Consider the following 22545-nt stretch of genomic DNA (forward strand, 5'->3'; position numbering starts at 1 on the left):
CCACCTCAAAAAGAACATACAATTGACAATAAAATCACAACACACATCTGCAACAACGTCCTTTAAAAAAAAATCTCTCTGGTCATGATGCTGTAGAACAGATCACAGCAAGGAGTTTGCAAACAAGCTTTGGGACAGCGAAGGGCGATCTGTCAGCTCAGTCATTAGGTTCATGTTTTTCAAAATAAAGGCGCACATGAAAGATGTCCCGTGGGTTTATTCTGGTCAAGGTTCAAATCAGGACACGTTTTCATTGGACAGGAGGACAGGAAGCAGCAGGAGTCTATCTATCAGGAAGTCATTGTGTGCAAACACGAACACAACAAATGAACACAAGGTTTAAATGTGAAAATAAAAATATTACCGGAGTAAACTGGTGCATCTAATTCAAAGGTGTAACAGTGAAATAACTTGTTTTCTAGGTTCGTATCATATGAACTTTAGATTGTTTAAGCTTTCTCTGATCTGTGCTTTCATTACCTTTTATGTGTGGTCTGATATCTATTTTTTTGTTTGTTTATTGATATTTTGTTTCTTGTATTTGGATAAAAACACAAAGAAAAGAGTAAAAACAACTTCTGGACTCCTGTCCTTAGAAATACTCCTTGTATCTCTTCCGTAGATGGGATGTTACTGTGTCTAGGTTTCGTTTTTTACCACTTTCGCTGATAACAAAGCTTCTATGATCAAGCCGAAGTCCTGCAGATGGCTGGGTCTCCTCAGGAGCAGCCACAATGGTCGACCACCATGGACGGGATCTTTCCATATATGATCTGCTCCTTGCGGTTAAAGTAGAGCATGTTGATGGGCGACATCTTGGTGGGTGTGCAGCAGGGTCCCGCGGTGCCCCGTGGGTTGGCCTTGTTCACCAGGTGTGCATGTGGGTACTGCTGCAGGTGCAGAAACTCGCACTCCCCTGAGCAATAGTTGGCCCGGTAGCGTTTGGGAGCGATGATCCAGTCCCAGCCGAACTCCTCAAAGTCAACGGTGAGCGGGTAGCGGCAGCAGCCGGTTTCTGCAGACTTCTCGTCGCAGTTGAGGCCTGAGTCACGGCGGGATCTCTTGGGGTTGTCGAGGATCTTCACTTCAATGAATGGTTGCTGAAAAGGAATTGAGAACATTGAAATTTTGGTTGTTTGTGAGACATAAAGACATAAACAGTTAAAAGACAGATGCTTTAACTTCAAGGACTGCCTCTTTGATTTTTGCAGTGTTGCAAAAATTGGGTGCATCTTGTCTCAAACAGATGCAGAAAAACTAGTCCATGCAGTTCTAGGCTGGACATGTGTATTTACAGGAACCAGGGTCAGAGTTTAGAAGCTTGTAGTTAAGTGCTGACTCAATTGAGTCTTTAACCATCCCTTAGTTACGGTGCTATAGGCCTAGACTGCCGGGGGGACTTCCCATGATGCACTGAGCTCTTCTCTGTCCTGGTTTAATACATGCAAGTATTAAAATATCGTAATGGTTACTAATGGCAGAGCAAATGTCTAGAGTCCATGTGCTTTTAAAGTTAATGTTTTGATAACACTCACCAGTCCTTCCTCTCCAGGCTCTGCTGAAGTGACAGCCAAATCTTCTCCTTTGGAGTCGTAGGCGTTGATCTCGATGCCGTAGTTGGTCTCCGGTTGACGCAGCCAAGCCTGCAGCAGAGACTTGATGTCGATGCTCTGCCAGGAGCTGGCGCCGGCATCGGTGTCGATCTTCAGGGAGCGGACTCTGACTCTGGTGTTGTTTCCCTCCTTCCCGGGTTTGAGACGGGAGATCTGCAGGAAGACGGTGGTGACCATGTCGGCCGGTCTCAGGTGAACCCACAGCTGAGCGCGGAGGATATTTTTGGGTTGGATCTTTGGGCTGAGGCTGAACAGGCAGCAGGAGGACAACTCATCCTGGGCGATTGGATTTGCTGGAATAAATAAATGTTTAGACTGAACATTTGGGTGTTTGTCCAAGCGCAAATATTTCAAAACGACAAAACAGATTGGCATACAATTTGCAGTAAACATTCATGAGCCCCAGAGGATGAACCCTAGTTAAATGTTGTGACCCCTTGACCTTTTATTTAGATTCACCATCAAGACAGAATTTACCTTCGATCAGCACTCGTTTCCATTATATCTACCTTCAGATTTCATTTTTTATATGAACCCTGGAAGACTGAATCTTAATGTTCTCAGTGACACAATGACCTTTTCTCTAACGCCAACATCAGGCCACATAATATACCTGACCAACTTTTATATTGCACCACCCTTATAACAAAATATCCTGTGTGATTTAGACAGGTTCCTGTGTAGTAAAACACATGTTTTCAGTCTTGTTTTGAGATCAATAATATGATTTACATTGCCAACACTGTCACAACATTTAAAAATTCAACTCATCTTCACTTAATGAAACGGTATTGTTACTTTAATTTAGATTTACAAAGAGCATAAAAGGTTGCTGGAACATAAATGTCCATCAATCTTCTCCCACTACTAGCATAAAAGTTCAGCAGCTTTGCTTTTACAAACGCTACTTTGAGTACCAACAACTCTCCAAAATAAAAAAAATACTGTCAATATCTTGGATTAAAAAGTGATTAGAATCTTTATTTTCAGATGGATATAAGTAATAATGTAGGTCTACGTGGTCGTTTGCGCTAAAACTGTCTTCAGTTTTCTGCGCGGTTACTTGGAAACAAACTTTACGCACTGGATTTACGCACGGATCTCCTTGTTATACGCACCAACAACAAAAAAGAAAGAACATTTGGAGGATTTTTGTTTTGGTTTAGTTACGCTTAGTGGCCATAGTGATGATGGTCTCTGTCGTAGCGTGGTCCTCGTCCTCCACCCGCGGGTCGTACTGGTCCAGGAGCTGCGTCAGAGGAGGCGCTTTGGGCAGCAGCTGTCGGATCATGTCCCGGCTGATGTTTGGAGCCTGCTCGAGCCGCAGGATGCTGAGGATCTGGGACTTGATACTGTGGAGCCGCATCTGTTTGCTGTGCTCCCGGAAGCCGCAGGCCGAACACTGCTCTCCACTCTCCGCCAGCAGCTTGGAGGTCTGGTTCATCTCCATTGAAAAGCCCGCAGAGAAGAAGACGGTCAGGCCGAGATAGAGGAGCATCCTGGAGCGATGAGGAGGTAAGCGCTGTGACGCTCTCTGATATGAGTCTGTATCCAGGACTCAGGACTTTATGATTGGCTGCAAGGAAATTTTTTTAATCAGAAGGGAGATTTAAAGAGGTAGCAATATTTTATGATCAATATTGGATTCACTTGTTTTTTACAGTAAAAAAAACTGGAAGCTGTGGATGCCAGAATTATACCGTAATACATACGGTATAACTTTTTATAATATTACAATAAAAGGATATTGTAGTACTGTTGATTTCACGTTTAAGGTTCGCATTTTACTTCTTAAGTTTTTGTCAGCAAAAATAACTTCTGCCATTACTGTACAATTAACTGTCTGTCATTTAAAACATAACTTTATTCTGTATAAATCCCCTTAAATTGCTGTATAAATAAAGAATTTTGCTGTAATAAATACAGTATAACCTTTTCTAATACTGCAGAAAAAGGGTCTTAGTACTGTTGATTTTTATGGTTAAAGTTGGTGTTTTATTTACATATTTTACCATGTTTTTTCATCAGTATAAACGCTGGTTTGTCAAATAATTGACATCAAAATACTACATGTATATAATGAAGGTTTCCCCCGTTAAATATTACAGTGTAGTGATGTTTGTGGATGTCCTGCACGGCATCCACCACCGAGTGGTGCCCGTGAGTAAGTCTGGCAGGCTTTGAGTGGTAGTAGAAGAAGAACACCACGACTGTTGAACCACAACAGAGAGGAGGAAAACAGAAAGAGGTCCCACTCTGCTGCTGTTATGTATGTATGCGCACCTTGAACACAGACTAAATATATGACACATTTCAATATGTATCTCTATAGATATAATATTATTGTTGTTATTGTTGCTGTTATTATTATATACTGTTATTAACAGTAACATAACCATCATATCTATCTTAATATACATATTAATATTTAAAGATATTTTTTCGGCCGTTTTCACACTCCACAGCAGGACACAGCTGAAGAGTGAGGAGTGAGGAGTGGGGAGAGAGTGATGGGGAACGACATGCAGCAAAGGGCCACAGGTCGGATTTGAAGAAGAAGATATACTTTATTAATCCCTCATTGGGGAAATTCTTTTTTCACTCTATTTTATTTTGACAGACACACACATATGCAGTACAAGGTACAAGGGCATAGACATGCAAATGTGGAGAGAGATGGTGGAGTGATGGGTAGCCCCCCTGAGAGGCGGATCGTGTGGGGGATCGGTGCCTTGCTCAAGGGCACCTCGGCAGTGCCCAGGAGGTGAACTGGCACCTCTCCAGCTACCAGTCCACCTTCCATATTTTTGGTCCATGTGGGAATTGAACCAGCCACCCTCTAGTTCCCAAGCCAAGTCCCTATGGACTGAGCTACTGCCGCCCTCTATGCTCTACCAACTGAGCTAATCGACACCCCACCAAAACAGTTTTTTGTACCAGGCCGTAAACATGTTTATCTCTGCTGTGAAGTTGGACATTTTAACACTTCTTCTGCAGCCAGCCTCAAGTGGACGTTTGAGGAACTGCAGTTTTTAACTTTGGTACTGTCTCTTTAAGAGGCGCGTCGCCGCCGCCGCTGTGCTGCAGTCCTCCGCTCGCTCTCGCCGCGGAGTGAACCCTCCTGCTGCCATCGACGATCTCCAACGTCCGTGTCAACATCAGGAGATGATCAACAACCAGCGGCGTTTAGCTGCTAAACTCCCTCACGGATGTATGATGTGCTTACCTGTCTGAGTGAACGCCTAGAGGAGTTTAGCGTGGAGCCAGCTGGTAAGAAAGAAACGTCTTTTTTTACGTTGTTATAGCGACAAAAACACGATGTGACACCTGTGGTGAGGAGCTAGCGGTTAGCGGGACTGATTAGCTCGTGTTAGCGGCAGGATTAGCCGCGAGCTGATGGAAACACCTGCCGCAGGTGGCAGGTGGTGAATGGTAGCGTATGGGAGCACGTAAAAACCAAACTATAGCTGCTTTCGTTATGACTGTGCACTGGAGGAAGCATGTCTGTGTTGGTTTTCCCCTAAAACTCAACTGAGTGACTTTATTCGCATGAACAGCTGAGGTGTGTTGTGTTTGTGGTTGTAGGTCTGCGTTCAGGAGGTGTTGGTGGAGGAGTCCTTGACATGCTGATGGAGGAACAAACCCACTGATGGAAACCCAGAGGAAGAGGTAAGGTCCTGACCTCCATCTGCAGCTGTGTGGATGTGATCCCCATGTGACACCGCCTGCGGATGGAGCTGTGCTCACTTCTGCTTTCAGCCACAACACATTTGTTGTTTCACAGACTCAGGCCCAAATCCTGCTTCAGATCTGTACTTTCACTTCACAATATTCTTTAATGTTTGTTATACCTGGAATCGGGTGACAGAACACTTTGCTTGACAACACCACCTACTACCGAGCAGCTTGGTTGTTGTCCATGTCCCTCCATCATGACGAACAAGGGCACTGTAGTTTCTGCTGAATCAGTCCAAAATCCTGGAAGTGTGTCTGCTTCAGATCTTATTGTTTCCCTTCACGATATTCTTGTCTGAAGAACGTTATGTACCTAAGGTGGGTTATAATAAGATAATTTTCCTGTTACAGCAGCTCATACACGCAAGGTAGATAAATAAGAAACTCAACTTACACAGTGGGAGTTACAGTCTGTTGCTGAATGAGCTGTTTAAGGCCCCCCACAGTTCCTCTATGGAGTCCAGTCCAGGACAGAGCTGGACCTCTTGACCAGTTTGCTGAGTCTTTTCCTCCTCACCTGACCACCACGACAGTGTCATAGAAAGTTTATAACAGAGTCCTGCATGCTCCAGAGGAGTCTCCTCAGTAAGTGGAGACAACCATGACCTTTTTGTGCTAGGTGTCTGTGTTGTAATTTCTGTTGGCAAACAGTTTGGGCGGATCCGCCATAATTTTAACACTTGATATTCATTAAAGGACAAGTGTGATGCTCAACAACACCACCCACTACCAAGCAGCTTTGTTGCTGGCCAAAAATGATCAGTGAGCCACACTGTTGCACTTGGTGACACATTCCTTCATCGTGATGAACAAACCGCATCATGATGGTGATGAAAATTCATACTTTGTCACGTTTGTCCGCATGCAAACATCTGTTCAAATGTTTGTTTTGGGATCTGCTAACTTATTTTATAGTCACGTAAAGCTGGCACAGACACACATACTCCTCCTTCTTTGTCCGGGTCTCTGTGAAGTGAAGATAAATCCAGTTTTTTAATCCCGAAAACGTGTCTGTGTTGATCAATCCTTTAGCTCTGGGGATGACGACGGTGGAGAGCGAGGCCTGCTCCACACCTGGAAGGGCTACTCTTGCAGCGTCACCCCAGAAAGGCTGCTCCTCCCCCGGCCTGTCCTTCAGGTTGCCCTGGGCACACGACACGGCGTTCTACTGGTGGAAGGTAACACTTATTATTAATGTGTACATATCAAACAAACACCTGCCTGGTTCCTCTTTGATTGTTGTGCTGTTGTTCCTGTTTCAGGAGGGCAGGTCTACAGTTTTGGGGAACTGCCATGGAAGCAGAGTCAACTGCCCGAGCCAGAGAAACCCACCCTGGAGAGTGCGCTCAGCGGCCAGCGGGTGGTCGCCATTGCAGCCGGGAGCTTCCACAGCGGGGCAGTGACGGAGGACGGTGGCGTCCACATGTGGGGGGACAACGGCTCAGGTCAGTGCGGCTTGTCGGGCCTCAGCACTGTCCCCAATCCGACTCCGGTCGCCCTGGTGGACTCCGACACGAACCCCTCGCAGACGGTCCCCGTGCTGGAGCTGGCCTGCGGGGCGCAGCACACTTTGGCGCTGTCGGCCCAGCGGGAGGTGTGGGCGTGGGGCAGCGGGTGCCAGCTGGGGCTCAACGCCACTGTCTTCCCTGTGTGGAAACCACAAAAAGTTGAACATTTGGTGGGCAGGTATGTATTACAGGTGGCCTGCGGGGCTTCACACAGCCTGGCTCTAGTGCGCTGCCTGGGCCCTCAGGACTTGCACCGTCCCCCTGTGGACAAATGCAGACAGTGTAACCAGCTGCTGTACACCATGACAGACAAAGAGGACCACGTCATCATCTCCGATGGTCACTACTGCCCGCTTGGTGTGGAGCTCACTGAGGATGAGGGCATGCTTGAGAAGCCTACTCCCACACAAGGACTCAAAACATCCCCGTCTGAGCCGGTCCTCCCCTCCCATACCTCCACCTCAGCGTCACCGGAGCCCGCTAAAGGTGCAGAGCCCTCCTCTGAACCCCATCAGGGCTCGGACAAGGAGGAATCAGGCTTAGCAAATGGGGTGCTGCCATCCTCGGACTCGGACCCCTCGGCTCAGTCCAAAGGGGTTAAGAGCTCACCCTATCCAGATGAGCAGGCCGTCAAAGACTACCTGAAGAAGCTGTCGGACACCACGCAGGCTGAGCAGACGGTGAAGGCGACGGCCGGAGGACTGCACGCACTGCTTGTAAGTCAGACTGCAGCACAAATATGAGGAAACAATCAGACAACATGTGATTCACATACCGATGCTTGTTGTTGATCAAAACGTTTGATACTGATCTGCCACGAGGACCTGCAGGATCTGTTCTGGCTCTTAATATCAAAATATTAGCTGGACTCTCTGATTGTTCACAGTTTATGGTTACTTAGAAAACCCTACCAACATGTCCTTGTGACACTGTATCTTGATCCTTTCCCTTCCCCTTCAGCCCTCAGCAGGAGGACTCGCCTCCACCAACGCGGGCTCCGCGCTCAACAGCCTGGTGTCCTCATGCGCCTCCGCTGTGGGCGAACGGGTCGCCTCCACCTACGAGGCCTTGTCCCTCAAGAAGATGATGAACCTCTACATGCCGTCAGGAGCGGTGAAGTCAGGAGTTCCGGCAGGGCTCACGGGTGTCGTGGGCGACAACACGGCAGAGCGCGTCCGCCAAGAGGACTCCACACAGGCCAAGAAGAGCTCCAGCACGGGAGACATCCGCGAGGAGGAGGCAGAAAGTCTGCGACGACGTCTCTCGCTACCGGGACTCCTCTCACAGGGTAGATACGCTGTTCACCTCTTATCCTCCTCCTATACTCTGCTGCGTAAGTACGCCTTGCGCATGTGCGGGTTAATGTTGGTCTTTGTGTTTGGCTTCCTTGTGCAGCTCTTAAGCACGGCAAATTGCTGTCTTTGTGGTACACTTTGTGCACGGGTGAGTCGTTTATATTCTGTGTACGTCACCTGCATGCAGTTGGACACAGGAAGTTGCAAACAATACGTACTTTGAGGACCTTGAACGTCCACTTGAGGCTGGCTCTTGAATGTGACACATGCTGCAGAAAAAAAAAGTCATAATTCTCTGAGAGGAATTGCTGCGTTGTGAGAAACGCTGCAAGGAAACAGCAAATCGTGATCCAGGGCTTTAAGCTTTGTGTCTCATTTGTAGGTCCAGTCCTGAGCAGCCTCTATGAATGATCTCCTTTGTGTGTGTTTTTTAAAAACACTGAGGAATGCAGATTGATATTTGGCCTCCAACTCAAAAGGGGTTTTTCAGTAATCAAGTAAATGTTGGAAGGATTTAGCTGACTTGGCAGAGCAGAATGATGTGATTAACAGAGAGAGAGAAGGGAGTCTGGTGCACATATAGAAGATGGATTACTATATACATCTTTCCTCCAAGACAATAAGAAATGTCTGTCTTCTTGTGAGTTTTAAGCTGAAAGATCAGATTTAATGTACTTGGTAAAGTACTTTATGGTCTTTGTATCCTTGATTTCTAAAATACATAGTTGGATATAGGCATGAGATGATATGATTATCCCGTTAATCATCCAAATATGCTTAAAACTCAACATCCACATCTCTCTGTCATTCAAACCCTTTTGGAAAGATGGGAAATCAATATCGGACCGTACGTTAGCGAGCTAGACGGCATTTTCCAAGTCACTTGTGAGGATATTCAGAATTCATGATAACGATAAATGTGCCAATGTGCCATCAATTTGCCAAGAATTGCTGGTGCCAAGCCTGGAGAACTGAGGGAGGGTTGCGTCAGGAAAGGTATGCCGGCCCAGTCAACATACATTAAAATGAACCTGTGGGATAAAGCTGAATTTAAATGAAACCTGAGCAAAGACATTAAACATCCAAACAACCACATCAAATCAAACTTGATCCGCTGTGGTGAGTCCTGCTCAGGGTGAGAACTGAGAACCGGTTCCAGATTTGAGCTATTCATTAAAATCATGTTAATTTTAATCGTTGATAATATTTCTCATAGCTTGTCACTTCTGTTTTTTTGATGCCGACAGTTCATACAGTTGCACATGTCAAAACAATGACATCAGAGTCATGGCAGAGAGGAAGAACGGTAATTTCATGACAACAGTGTCTGGAAATGTATCTTCTCAGTTAAGGATGGAAACCAGCAACGTGCTGAAACATCTTTCTACGCAACAGCCTGAATCTGACACGAGTGCCACTGCTTTCTAGTTGTGCATAAAAGCCTTATCACTTGAAACAACATTAAGAGTAAATAAATCTCTGTATCGTCTCCCTTTCTGTGTGAGTGTTTGTTTCTGTCTGCTTCTTATTGGCTGTACGGCAGCGCGTGTGTGTGTTTTTTTTTTTTCTTCTTTTTTTTTTACACACACATTGATTTCTTCTGCTGAACTTTGCACCTCAGATCGATTCAGGGCTCGCCTTGAAAACATGTCAACATTTCATCAACACACCGATGAAACACACATGATGGTGAAATATCTCGCAGTGGAGGAGAAATAAGAGATTTAAGAGTTTTATTTCCTGTTCGCTCAGTGTCCCCGCGGCTGCTGAGGAAAGCTGGACGTCCGAGGATGCGCGCAGTCGCCCTGACCCCGCTAGGAGGGGCGGTCCCTGAGTCCCATGAGGTGTTCCCCACCCTGCAGACGGAGGTGTGGAGCTGGGGCAACTGCGAGCACGGACAGCTGGGACATGGAGACTGTCTGGCCAGGTAGGAGGAAGCATCTTAATACTGTATCTGTCTGGAAAAGAGAGGACAGTTTCTGATGGTGTCTGTTTGCAGATTACAGCCGCTGTGCATCAAGAGTCTGAACAACAAGGAGGTGGTTCGGGTGGCGGCCGGCGCTCATCATTCCCTTGCTCTGACTGCTCAGTCTCAGGTCAGTTGGCGGTTACATTCTTGGACTTGTTACCTGGTGAAAAAGGTTGAATAATTCATCAGGAAAACTTTGTTTATTTGTGTCTTTCAGGTGTTTTCATGGGGAAGTAACAGCTGTGGGCAGCTCGGACACATGGAGTCACCCAGCACCGTCCCACGCCTTGCCAAGGTGAGGAAACCACCTTCGTACTATCATAAAACACACATCCCTGAAAGTTTAATAACTCCTGATCCGCTTTGCTTCAGATGTCAGAGGGGATCCGTGTCTGGGACATAAGTGCCGGAGAGCGTCACACCCTCCTGCTCGCCGACGGCGACTGCATCCAGCCGATCATTTACTACAGCGGACAGCAGGTGAAGGAAGGGGCGGAGGAGAGCAACGGCAACCGGCTCGGTCAGCAGGAAGAAAGCGAGGAAGAGGAGCAGCAGGCGGGGACCCAGCAGCCTGTACTACTTCCCTTCTGCATGAATGTAAGACAAACAGTAAATGACTGCTGCTAACGGTTAAAAGGTGTGTGTGTGTGTGTGTGTCTACTCATATCGTTGTGTGTTCCAGCTGCGTTACGTGAGCAACGTGTTCGCCGGCGGCCAGCGTTGCGTGGCCCTCTCAGACAGGAACGTGATGGGCTTCATCGCCAGCCTCCACGAGTTGGCGTCGGCCGAGAGGAAGTTCTACTGCAAGCTGTGCCACATCAAGACGCAGATAATACGCCCCCTGCTCGAGCTGGGTAAGAGCAACACATGACTAAAAATAGAGTTTAATTCGGACGTCAAAATATTTATTTGACTCCGCCCTTCTCCAGAATCTCTGAGTTCAACCCTCGGCCCGGTGGCCCTCGGTCTCCTGCAGACTCTAGCGGGACGATTCAGCCTCTTGTGTCACCTTACCGGGCAGCACGCCGCCAGCCTCACCGCCAACCTGCGTCGAGGCCGAGACGTCAAGAGCCTGCTCGTGCTCGACAACGCCGGCATCTTCCTCGACTCTTACCGCGAGTATGTATGCATCCACCATCATCAATTTGAGTAGTTAAAACAATCGAATAAGCTTCACACGCTCGTCTCTTCGTCTTTGTAAGGTACTGCATCGCTATGGGCCACTTCCAGGTGATGGGAGGCTTCCAGGCGCTGACCAAACCTTCACTGTGAGCACACAATCACGCCGTTACATCCAGTTTTTAAGACTCACGATTTGAGTTTTTAATTGTGCTTTTCTTTGTAGAGATTTCTTTGGGAAGAGTCCCGAGCTCCTTCAGAGGCTGTCGGAGTGCAGCGAGGAGAACCCCACCATGGCTGACCTCCTGGTGGCGCTCTTCTACCTCCCGACTCGCCACCTTCACGAATACGGCAGGCTGCTGCTCAAACTGGCCACCTGCTTTGAAGTGGTAGGCGAAACAAACACTACAGTCGCACGTCATTTTTCCGTTTACTGTGTACTATTAATGCTTACGTGTGTGTTGTCAGTGCTCTAATGACTACCAGAGGCTGCAGGACAGCTGCTCCAAGTTCGAAGCGTTGGCCCTCCAGCTGAAGAGGAAGAGGAAGGACGCCGACTACACCTTCCACTTCTGGAAGAGCTTCCCCGGCAAAATGACGGTGAAATAAACTTGCTGACCGTTAGAATCTGAGTAAAATTGAGTCCTCGCGGTGTCACATGATGTCACGTATCGCTGAATGGTGTCATTGTGTGTCGTCAGGACTCGCTGAGGAAGCCTCACCGCCGGCTGATCTGCGAGAGCAGCAACAAAGCTCTGACCCTGCAGAACGCCGGGAGGTTCTCCGTCAACTGGTTCATCCTTTTCAACGACGCCTTGGTCCACGCACAGGTCAGCACCACACACACTCAGACTTTAACATCCTTCAACTCTTTTACTTTCATGAAGCCGTTCATATTTCAGACAGTGTAACTCGGTGTGTTTCAAGAGTTTGTATGTGCTTGCCTCCGTGCTGTCAGGGCGTGGCGCCTTGTAAAAATCTTGTAAGTATGCAGCTAGAAACAAATGTCAGCACAGCGACCCGTACTCTCCCCTCTCCTGCTCTTCCCTTTCTTCTGTGTGTGTGTGTGAGTGTGGGTGAGTGTGTGAAGGGCTTAGGGCTTAGTGCTAACCGGATGTCCCTCCAACAATCTGTTTTGAAAATAATTTAAATAAAAAGCCTCATTGTACCAAAGACAATTCAGAGTAGCTGAACAAACTTGTGGGTTTACCTGTAGTTAATAATTTATCATGACTTGACAAAATTCAATATCCACACCGTGAGGCTGGTTCAGCACACGCTACTACACCTATGTGCACATCCATGTCTCATGTATTTCAGCTGTTAGAGATTTAATTTTTTTACCTGCAGCAAACAAACTAGAGATTTATTTGGTCTCTTATTTGGTGTTCATAGAGTAAAGAATAATAAATAAATAATGATAAAATCCAGTTACTTCATTTTACCTTTTTTTTTTACTTCCACTTTACTTTTCTTGTTTACTTCCTTTTACCGCCTTCTGTACTTCCTTTCTTTCGTCACTTCTTTCCTTTCTGTCCTTCCTTTTGCACTTCCTTGTTTCTTTCTGCTTGCATACTTTTTTTTAACTTCCACTTTACCTCCTTTCTCTCTGTACTTCCTTTTTTAATTACTCCTTTTTCCCCTTTGTTTCATTACTTCCCTTTTTGCTTTTTCTTCTGTCTGTTTTTGTCTAATTCAAATTAAATGCCTGACAAAGCAAGGTACTAATGATATTTAAACCAGATTGAATATTCAAATCAGCGATTATAAACAAAAGCTGAAGAACAGGTTTATCTTTCCACCTGCTCACGTGGTTGTGAAGTTACCTGCTGCTTTAATTATTCGTCTTTCTATACGGACCATGATATTTTACCTTCCCAACATGACTACACTGTAAAAATATTTTTTGTTCTGTGCCAAACGACATCAGTTCATGTCGTCAAACCATGTGGGTATCCTCCTTCTGGTCCTGTAGGTTGTGTATATTTATGCCAGGGTGTATCCCTTCATCACAGTTCAGAAAAGAAAAGCATAAAGATGATAACTTTAGATTCACTTAATTTTGTTAGCAGCATTAAAAAGGTTGTGAGTAGGGGTGAATTACTACTTAAATATGTCCGGTGATCCGCAGCCCTATCCCCACCTTCATCCTCTGCCTGCTGAGGGAGTCTGCATGGAAGAATGAACCAGCTATAACCAAGGCTCAATGGGTGTTAATGCGTTTTTGTTTCGTGCTCACACTTTACTGTTCTTGTTCTTTATTTTGTCACATTGCAACTTAAAACTAATCCTCCTAAAATCTAAATCTGAAGACAGATTTCCTGTTGAAGCCTTGGTTTTTACTGTTGGTTCACGTGTAATAAAACGAGTAGTTCAGGATTTGAAAGGATACAATAAATTCTGGACAGCAACAGAAATACCTATTCTGTCCTTTCAGATTCACCAACAGTTTCTGGTTCACTTCTCCAAAGCATATTCCCATTTCCCTCACCCTGTTTGTCTCCTATTTATGTATTTGAATCTGTCCATTTCCTCCCTCTCTTCTCGTCTCGTGGTTGCTCTGCATATTTCAGTCCTGACTCTGTGACGCTCTGCCATTGTTTGAAAGAAAAACAACTTCCTTTTCACATTTTTCTAACCTCCTTTCTCTCTTTCTACTTCATTTGACTTCTTTTTTACACCCTTCTGTACTTCTTTCTTTACTTCCTTTTTTACCTCCTTAGTTCCCTGTGTACATCCTCTTTACTTCCTTTTTTTGTATGAATGAGGTGTTTTAAAGAGCATGCATGCTTTAAAAACATGTGAAACACATGTTGTCGTGCATGACTAATCTGGTATACATTAGCCTTTCTAATTACTTAAATCTTTACTTTTACTTCCTGTTGTTGTTCCTTCCTTTTTGACTTGTTGGCTGCTGTCTTTACTTCCTTTCTCCTCTATACTTCCTCCTTTACTTCCTGTTTCCTGGTCCTCTGGTTGTTCTGCAAAGAAAAACAAATTCCTTACTTCCTTCTGTATATCATTTTTGCTTCTTTACTTCCTTTCTGTCTTTATTTTCTTTTTTCTGTGGATGAGAAGCTGGGTGTTGGTGAAGAGCGTGCATGCTTAGCTCTTGAGTTCTGTGAAACATTTGTAAAACACATGTTGCATGCATGACTAAATCAGACTTAGGGAAATCTTCTTTCTTTACTTCCTTCCTTTGTTCTCTATACTTCCTCCTTTATTTCCTGTTCTGTTGCACAGCTTTCTTTTCTTTCTCTACTTCCTTATTTAATCTTTCCAAATGCATCCACCATATAAATGAGGTCAAAATTATTGTAAAGTGGCTGAAATGTGAATAAAAAAACAAACTGAACCAGAGCAGGCAGTATGCTGCTTGTAGAAGAGGTGCATGTGTATCATTTACCCATTTCCAGAGAGCAGTCAGTGTATAAATTGAAGACTTGGCATTAGTTTTTCACTGTAAGTGTTTATTTTGCAATGTCATCTTTCTAAAAAGCGACACGGTTCACAGTTAATGTCTCTCAGTGTAGTCGGCTGTTTTAATGATGCTTTCGTGTTTCATTCCCTTCCTAAACACTCACCTTTCTCTTCCCTCTCCTCTCCTCTTTACTCCCATTTCACCTTCACTCTTTCTTTTACATCCTCCATGCTCGTTTCCGCTCCACTCCGACAGTTCTCCACCCATCATGTGTTCCCGTTGGCCACGCTTTGGGTGGAACCGATCCCAGAGGAGAACACTGGCTTGTAAGTCTGCTTACTTAAGCAAAATAACAGTGTGCTGATGTATTTTTCATATATGATGTAATAATTGTTCAATAATCTTCATATTTATGTTACTACAATCACTTTAAACTGTTGTTGTGCAGGTATGGGTTAAAGGTGATCACACCAGAGGAGACGTTCACCCTGCTGGCCTCCTCTCCCATGGAGAAGGTAGATCTCTTTGAATGCTGCTTAAAACTCCATTTGTTGAAACTCGTTCTTTAAAGTGTGCATGTGTTGGTCTTTAGGCCAAGTGGCTTCGCTCCATCAACCAGGCGGTGGACCAGGCCCTGAGTGGGGCGGGGCAGGACACGGCATCAGTCGGCTCGGGGTCGGGGCAAAAGTTGGAGCCTCCCATCTCCAGGACGGCTTCATACACTTTCTATAAAGACGGGCGGTTGAAAGAAGCAACGTACGAAGGACGCTGGCTCACCGGGAAGCCCAACGGCAGGTTGGACATTTCACAGTCTGTCTGCAGATCACTCAAATATTAAATGATTTGTAATAAAGTTTGTGATTATGTTCTTCAGGGGAGTGTTAAAATGGCCTGATGGGAGAATATACACAGGAGCATTCAAGAACGGACTAGAAGACGGGTGAGTGCTGGCCACTAGAGCTTTACTCGTCATGAGCTGACTTTTAGCTGCTGCTTCTTCATCGTTCTCATGTCTTTATGTGTGTTTGTGAAGCTTTGGTGAATTCGTCGCTCCCAATAAGACGCTCAACAAGAACGATCACTATCAAGGTCACTGGAAAGACGGCAAGATGCACGGCCTGGGGACGTACAGGTGAGTTTATCTTGTAGGACAGGATTTATTTCAGAAGAAGAGTTGTGAGTTCAGCCGTACACTAAAACCCTCCTCCCTCTGGCTGCCTGCAGATACGCCAGTGGTGAAGTTTACGACGGATCCTTCCAGGACAGCATGCGACACGGCCACGGCATGCTGCGCAGCGGCAAGCTCAACACCTCCTCCCCCAGCGTCTTCATTGGCCACTGGCTGCAGGACAAGAAGACCGGCTACGGCGTCTTCGATGATATCACAAAGTACGCTTGCTATCTCTGCCTAAGTGTAGATGACCTTATAAAATGTGTGTGGGTTTTTTAAAGGTTTTTTTTGTGTGTGTGGGTGTTTTTGTGTCCAGAGGGGAGAAGTATATGGGCATGTGGCAGGAGAACCTGCGGCAGGGCACCGGGGTCGTCGTCACACAGTTTGGCCTGTACTACGAAGGAGCCTTCAAAGATAATAAGATGATGGTGAGCACGGTCTGCCTTTGATTTTTAAAGTTAAAAATATTGAGTGTGAAAGGCTTTAGGACATTGTGACTGAAGTATGTGATGGTCATTCTCATGCTTTGTTACATCTCATACGTTTTTAGGTTGATACCATTTGATTTGGTGCATAATTAAACAATTTCTGATGATAAAAATCGATCCAAAATGCCACATTAAGACACCAAAAACCTGGAAGAACACCCTAGAACAATTCATCTTGAGATCAGGTATTGAAATTTAGACATCTTGATGATTGAATGGAGAGCACTTCTCTTGTACAAATTGCTCAGAAACCTTCTTTATTGTCAATATAAGTGGGAAAAACCATCCATCATCTGAACGCCCACGGTCTCTAGTTGGTGCTTGTACAGTTTCATGAGGGTGCGATTATCCTAGAGGTCCCACAAGGTCGTTTTATACAGTTAACTCAATGGAGTGGCTCCTATGAGGACTAACTTCATCGCACATGAATACAACTGGAGTCTCAGCTTTCCAGTCAGACACAATTTATGCAATTCCGATGCTGTTTATGGACCAAGTGTACAGAAATATTGATTCATTTCTGAGTGAAAATGCAAATTTTTTTAGGGCACTGGGATCCTGCTGTCAGAGGACGACACCACGTACGAGGGGGAGTTCTCCGACGACTGGACTCTCAACGGAAAGGTGACGCTCAGAAGAGCAAACTTTAATCTAAAACATAAAGTCTAAACATTGATTTTATTAAGTATGAGCAGTAAAATGTAGCGATTGGCACCTTCAGGGCGTGCTTACCATGGCTAACGGTGACTACCTGGAGGGCTCCTTCAGTGGCGAATGGGGCTCTGGTCTCAAAGTGGCAGGGTCCTACTTCAAACCACACCTGTTCGAAACCGACAAGGACAAGACCCGTGCTGTGTAAGCTCACAGAGCATCTGAAATGTACGGAAATGATACAATTTTATTAATATTTACCGAGCTTTATGTGTGTGACCTGGCAGAAAGCTGGGCCGTCTGTGCGTGAGCGCAGAGGATAAGTGGCAGGCGGTGTTTGAGGAGTGTTGGAGTCAGCTGGGCTGCGAGGAGCCAGGCCAAGGGGAGAACTGGAAGGCGTGGGAGAACATCGCTGTGGCCCTGACCACCAGCCGAAGACACATCGAGGACAGGTCTTTAGTTTCTTCACGTTACAGCTCAATTTAAATGGTGATATCAGTGTTTTAACTCGTCTGACCGACTGCTGTGTTTTGTCTCAGTCCGGAGATTTTGTCTCGAAGTCACAGCAGAACTCTGGAGAGTCTGGAGGTCATCCCGCAGCATGTAGGGCCGATCACCATGGAGAGATATCACACCATCCGCCTCTACCTCATCAAGGTAAACCCACTGAACACTCATTCAAAAAAAAACTCACTGTGATTTAAATATATAAAATTATGCAGAGTAAGAAGAATTTTCCCCATAATTCCTTGTTTCTTCCTCCAGGCGTGTGACACCCCCCTCCATCCTCTTGGCCGGCTGGTTGAAACCCTGGTGGCCGTCTACCGGATGACCTATGTGGGCGTCGGAGCTAATCGCCGGCTGCTGCCTCAGGCTGTCAACGAGATCAAGTCTTACCTCAACCACATCTTCCAGATCGTCAGGTAGTCCACATACAGCTCGGCACCAATCACTGATCATCAAAGTGGATCTAGATGATTTATTCTTGTTTGTGTTCTGTAGGTTTCTTTTCCCAGACCTGCCAGAAGAGGGCGGTCTAATTCCAGAGCCGACCACCAACGTCCAGGACAAGAAGGAGCCAGGCTCGACTGATTCCCCCCTAGAGTCGCCAAAGCCTAAGTAAAGCCCCAAGCGATGTCCCCTTGAAGCTTTGGTGCTCCTCTTTGACTCAGTTTGATCACGTTACCTTCTCCTGTTTGTCTCCTCAGCCGTGTGGTGAGCAGTTCGGCTCTGCTGCTTCCCGTCCTGCTGCCTCGTCTCTACCCGCCGCTCTTCACCCTCTACGCTCTGGACAAGGAGAGGGAGGACGACGTCTACTGGGAGTGTGTCCTCCGCCTCAACAAGCAGCCCGACTTGGCTCTGCTAGCCTTCCTGGGCGTTCAGCAGTAAGTCGCACACTTAAATTCAGAGTCTTGCTTTTAATGTTTTGCAGTGAAACAATGAATCAGCTGTTTTATTTTCACCCTCAGAAAGTTTTGGCCTGTTTCCCTTCCTGACTCCGTGCCTGCGCTCGGAGATAAGCAGCAGGTATGGTCCATGATAGTCAAACATTTGATCAAGCAAAGCTCGATAGAGGAGCCACAAATCTAATCTAGTACAAAGATGTAAACAGTGTTTGTTCTGACTCGAATGTCTCCTCCAGGTCCTCTCCAGCAGCAGCAAGGACGCCTGCTTCGCCTCCGCAGTGGAAACGCTACAACAGATCAGGTACAGCTCGGTTCAACGTCTCTGTTAAATGTATTTGAGGAAGCAAAGATTTCTAAGTTTTTCCGTGTTTGTCCGCAGCACAACGTTCACCCCGTCAGACAAGCTGCAGGTGATCCAGCTCACCTTCGAGGAGATCACGCAGGAGGTGCAGTCGCTGCTCAAGCAGGACTTCCTGTGGTCCATGGACGACCTTTTCCCCGTCTTCCTCTACGTGGTGCTGCGTGCACGGTCAGCCTTGAACCAAACCGCAATCACACACTCATACACACAATTACACACAGTTTATGATGATGAAAACAACTCAGTAAAACAACTTTAAGTAGACGATTAATCAATTAGGCGACCAACGGGAATTATTTGGCAATTATTTTGATGATAACAAGCAAAACTGCCAAATATTTGTTGCTAAAATGTGAAGATTAGATTTCTTCTTTGCCGTACATGATCGCGAACTGAATTTCTTTGGCTGCTGGTCGGATGAAGAAGGCATTTAAAGACGTCCCGTGGACTTAAAATAAATAAATATATACACACACACACACACACACACACACACACACAAAAGGCTTAAAGGTGCAATATGTAAAAACTAGTCCAAATAAATAACGTGGAAGTCAACTGTAGGACAGGTGGCGACAGGAGAAGGACGTCGGGCAGGGCCGACTGGACGCTACAGTGACCCTTTATGGAAAAAAAGGTAAAATATTCCTCAGTCACGTGAGCTCTTTTTTTTTTTTTTTGGTCCTCAGAATCAGGAACTTGGGATCCGAGGTCAGCCTGATCGAAGACCTGATGGACCCCTGCGTTCAGCACGGAGAGCATGGCATCATGTTCACCACACTCAAGGTAACACCTACCTCCTCCGAGAAGAGACAAAAATATGTTTATTATAGGGAGAGGTGGAGCAGTACTGCTCGACCTGAAGAGTTCAATCATCAAACCCACTCTTATTCGATTCGCCCTGATCTTTATTTGTCTTATTTGTGCGTCTTCTCCACCTCCAGGCCTGTTACTACCAGATCCAACACGAGAAGATCACTTAAATCCAGCGTGGCGTTACTTCCTCGGTGATCTGCGTGGTCAAGCCAGTCACAGAGGGCCCGTGATCAGTGAGGCTTTCCGGGTGATGGTGTGCAGTGGCAGAGGATCATACGAACAGGTTGCCGACAGCTCCAGCACCAGCTGTTGCTGTTATGGAGACGGGAGCTCCTTACCTTCTCTGACACACACACACACACTTTGACCTTTTATTGACCTCTATTGTTGGTGTCATACTGCCAGAGATGAGCCACTTTATACCGTCCAGTGTATTTTTTTTTTCAGTGCCAATGGACATTAATTGTTCGCTCACAGTTGGCAAACTGTGACACCGGACCTTCAGAAAAAAATCACTTTTCCAGCATGAAAAAACTAAGAGATAATCCATCATACATTTCTTTATTTTAGCCTTCAGCGATTCGGAGTGTTTCTTTTTATTCAGCTGACACCGACATGAAGGAACGGACATAACAAGGAAATAATCTCCAGCATAGCATCAACGGCACGTCGTCGCTTTTGTGAATCTGATTTGAGACAGCACTGATTTGTCAAGCGACACGTAGTGAGTTTTATGCTTCAAGCTAGGTTTGATATTGTATTTATACGAAACAAATCATGCACATCATGCTTTGGGGAAGTGTAAACTGACTCTGCAATAACTGACATTCTCCTCTTAGACCTGCTGGTAGCTGAATACAGTTAGACGACTCATACTAACATCAGCTGCTCCAATGACAAGCCCTGACAGTTCATCACTTTAACTGTATAAAACTGTGTCTTATGAACACAAGTTACAACAACGAAGGTCAACTATCGTACGCTTATACAAAACCAGGCTGAAAACTTGCAGGAACAGGGTAAATCTGAGAGCCTCCCGTGTGTGCGTGTGCGCTGCTGAGCCCAGTTTACAGTGAAAATTTTGATCTGCGCTCCAATCACAGTTGAGCAAGACTCAGTCAACTCCTTTCCTGCACTTAGATATGCTACGTGCTAGCTCGTCTATGTTAAGAATACAACCAAATGTTGACTTAGGAGGCATCAGTCTGGGACAGTTTTGGTGTCTTATTACACATTGTTATGGTTGAGTAAAAGAAATTATGCATCTTTTTTTAATATATTTGAGATAAACTGAAGGTTTAAGTTCTCCTTTTTATATGTTGCAAGCATTTTTTTCAAGCTAAAGAAACTTTAAAAACAGACAAATTCATCCTCAGAAAGCTGAAAGTTGCAGGTTTCCCAACAGAGATCAGCTTCAAAACCCATTGACATCCAGTGAAAACAAAGAAAGAGTTTGTTTTACTTGTAATATTATTGAAAGCACAGTGTTAATTACAGACATGGCGGGAAACTAACCACTATTTAATGGTCTTGAAATAATGTGTCGATCTGTAAAATAAAGACTGCAAAATTTACTGAGGTTTCAACAGAGAGTAGGACGGTCAACTTGATACAAACTCTGTTTTAATAGATGTGATGTTCAAAGCTGATTCTCTGCGCCATCTGTTAATGCTAACTGTTCTTTTTTTAAACCATTCACAGCACAAACTGTCAGACATTGTCGCTTTTTACAGATCTGCGTCGGCTTAAGAGGGGATTCAGAGGATGATGAGCCTTTTTTTTTTTAAATATATAATTTCGGCTTTTGTTTTCTCAGATGATTTAACCATAAAAAAAGCACAGTCAGAGGTTTAAACGGTTTAGCATTTAAATTCAAAACGATTGTGATAAATTTAATGGCTCATGAGCATTAACACTGCTGAGACTGTATATGGAAAGCCAGCCAGTTCTATGACTATCAACAATGCGTCAGTGCATTGATCTATTAATGCGTTGATTTTTCACACATTAGCATCGCATTGAAAACTTGGGGTTAACGCGGCATTAATGTGTGTCGTTACCGCTTAAGCAAACACATGGACATGTTACGATGTGTTGTTAATGTGCTTGTTTACGTGTTACAAAGTGTTGTTGATAACGTGTTTGTTTACCCAATTAATGCGTTGTTAACGCATTGATTTCTCACGCATTGTTAACGCGTTGCCAACGTGTCTCAAAGATAATTCTCAGCCAATTGGTCGCTTGTCCAGTTCAAATGGGGGATCGTCACAAGTTCCCATTGGCTGAACCAAGTGGCCAAGTGGCGTCAACATGTTGAAGCTCATGTATATAATATACATATGGCTGGCTTTCCATAACCGTATGTGCCTGACACTTTAAGAAGTGAAGCAATATTGTCTTCGTAACTGACGAGTTCATTCCCAAAACGCTCTGAACACACTTCAGGCAAAGAAAGCTACAACATTACCTGGTTATTATGACATTATTTTGTCAAAATTCAGATTGTTAGCCCAATCTGAAGGCTGCTGCCGCTTAAAACAGGCTTGTATTTCCACTAGACGACAAAAGGACATTTTGTTGTAACGGTTGTACATGAAGTTTTAAATTCAAACTCAATGGTTATAAATATAAACTGAAAACAACATTCATAAGCTCTCGTTGGGGGTCATGATTTAAATCCTGTGACATATGTTTTGTTAATTTATCGTCCCTCGACAGCTGTTGACTATGAAGACGGCCCACACAGGTCATACTGTTGAACTGTGTGTAAAGTTAACTGTTTTGTCAATGGAGTCTGGCTGACATGACTCCGACCTGTGTGTGTCTTTCACATGATGTCAAATGTATTGTACCTTTCATATAATAACAAAGGGCAATAAACTCATATGATGGATATTGCTAACTCATCTACAGTTTTATTTGGTTGGAAAAGTCTATTTTAATGCAAAAATATTCTCTGTGAGCTTCTTAAAGCCTAACTTCTCATTATAAA

The 22545-nt window shown here is 45.1% G+C and overlaps 2 protein-coding genes across 3 annotated transcripts; one reads left to right on the plus strand and one right to left on the minus strand.

The window, feature by feature from the left end:
• Window positions 1-48: 48 nt before the first annotated feature.
• Window positions 49-3182, minus strand: LOC104926238 (growth/differentiation factor 8-like). Its single transcript, NM_001303317.1, is given in 3 exon segments — window positions 49-1100; window positions 1536-1906; window positions 2784-3182. Coding segments are annotated over 3 exon segments (1080 nt in total). The 5' UTR covers window positions 3112-3182; the 3' UTR covers window positions 49-719.
• A 1480-nt stretch (window positions 3183-4662) lies between these two features.
• On the plus strand, window positions 4663-22446 carry als2b (alsin Rho guanine nucleotide exchange factor ALS2 b). 2 transcript variants are annotated; one of them, XM_019265101.2, is made up of 34 exons: window positions 4663-4883; window positions 5199-5282; window positions 6381-6526; window positions 6611-7572; window positions 7817-8189; window positions 9904-10078; window positions 10151-10247; window positions 10338-10415; window positions 10493-10717; window positions 10803-10974; window positions 11050-11239; window positions 11323-11388; window positions 11466-11628; window positions 11708-11839; window positions 11941-12069; window positions 14916-14986; window positions 15109-15175; window positions 15253-15455; window positions 15535-15600; window positions 15694-15792; window positions 15885-16049; window positions 16148-16259; window positions 16866-16943; window positions 17041-17174; window positions 17258-17422; window positions 17510-17627; window positions 17736-17893; window positions 17973-18089; window positions 18179-18355; window positions 18440-18497; window positions 18613-18677; window positions 18756-18905; window positions 19427-19523; window positions 19682-22446. In XM_019265101.2, exons 2-34 carry the CDS (start codon window positions 5263-5265, stop codon window positions 19718-19720), a joined length of 5067 nt encoding a protein of 1688 aa, XP_019120646.2. In that variant the 5' UTR covers window positions 4663-4883; window positions 5199-5262; the 3' UTR covers window positions 19721-22446. The 2 variants fall into 2 exon arrangements, with proteins under 2 accessions (XP_019120646.2, XP_019120648.2); XM_019265103.2 differs by having other exon boundaries at window positions 4666-4883; window positions 7817-8144.
• Window positions 22447-22545: the final 99 nt, after the last annotated feature.

The sequence above is a fragment of the Larimichthys crocea genome, chromosome XIX (assembly GCF_000972845.2).
Source record: "Larimichthys crocea isolate SSNF chromosome XIX, L_crocea_2.0, whole genome shotgun sequence".
Taxonomy (NCBI): Eukaryota; Metazoa; Chordata; class Actinopteri; family Sciaenidae; genus Larimichthys; species Larimichthys crocea.

What these genes read in the sequence shown, in the direction of transcription:
- als2b (XM_019265101.2), top strand. Translation starts at nt 5,263, where the DNA reads ATGGAAACCCAGAGGAAGAG. An exon ending in GAGGACTGCACGCACTGCTT is followed by an intron (nt 7,573 to 7,816) that starts GTAAGTCAGACT and finishes CTTCCCCTTCAG; the next exon opens with CCCTCAGCAGGAGGACTCGC. An exon ending in TTCCTCGACTCTTACCGCGA is followed by an intron (nt 11,240 to 11,322) that starts GTATGTATGCAT and finishes CGTCTTTGTAAG; the next exon opens with GTACTGCATCGCTATGGGCC.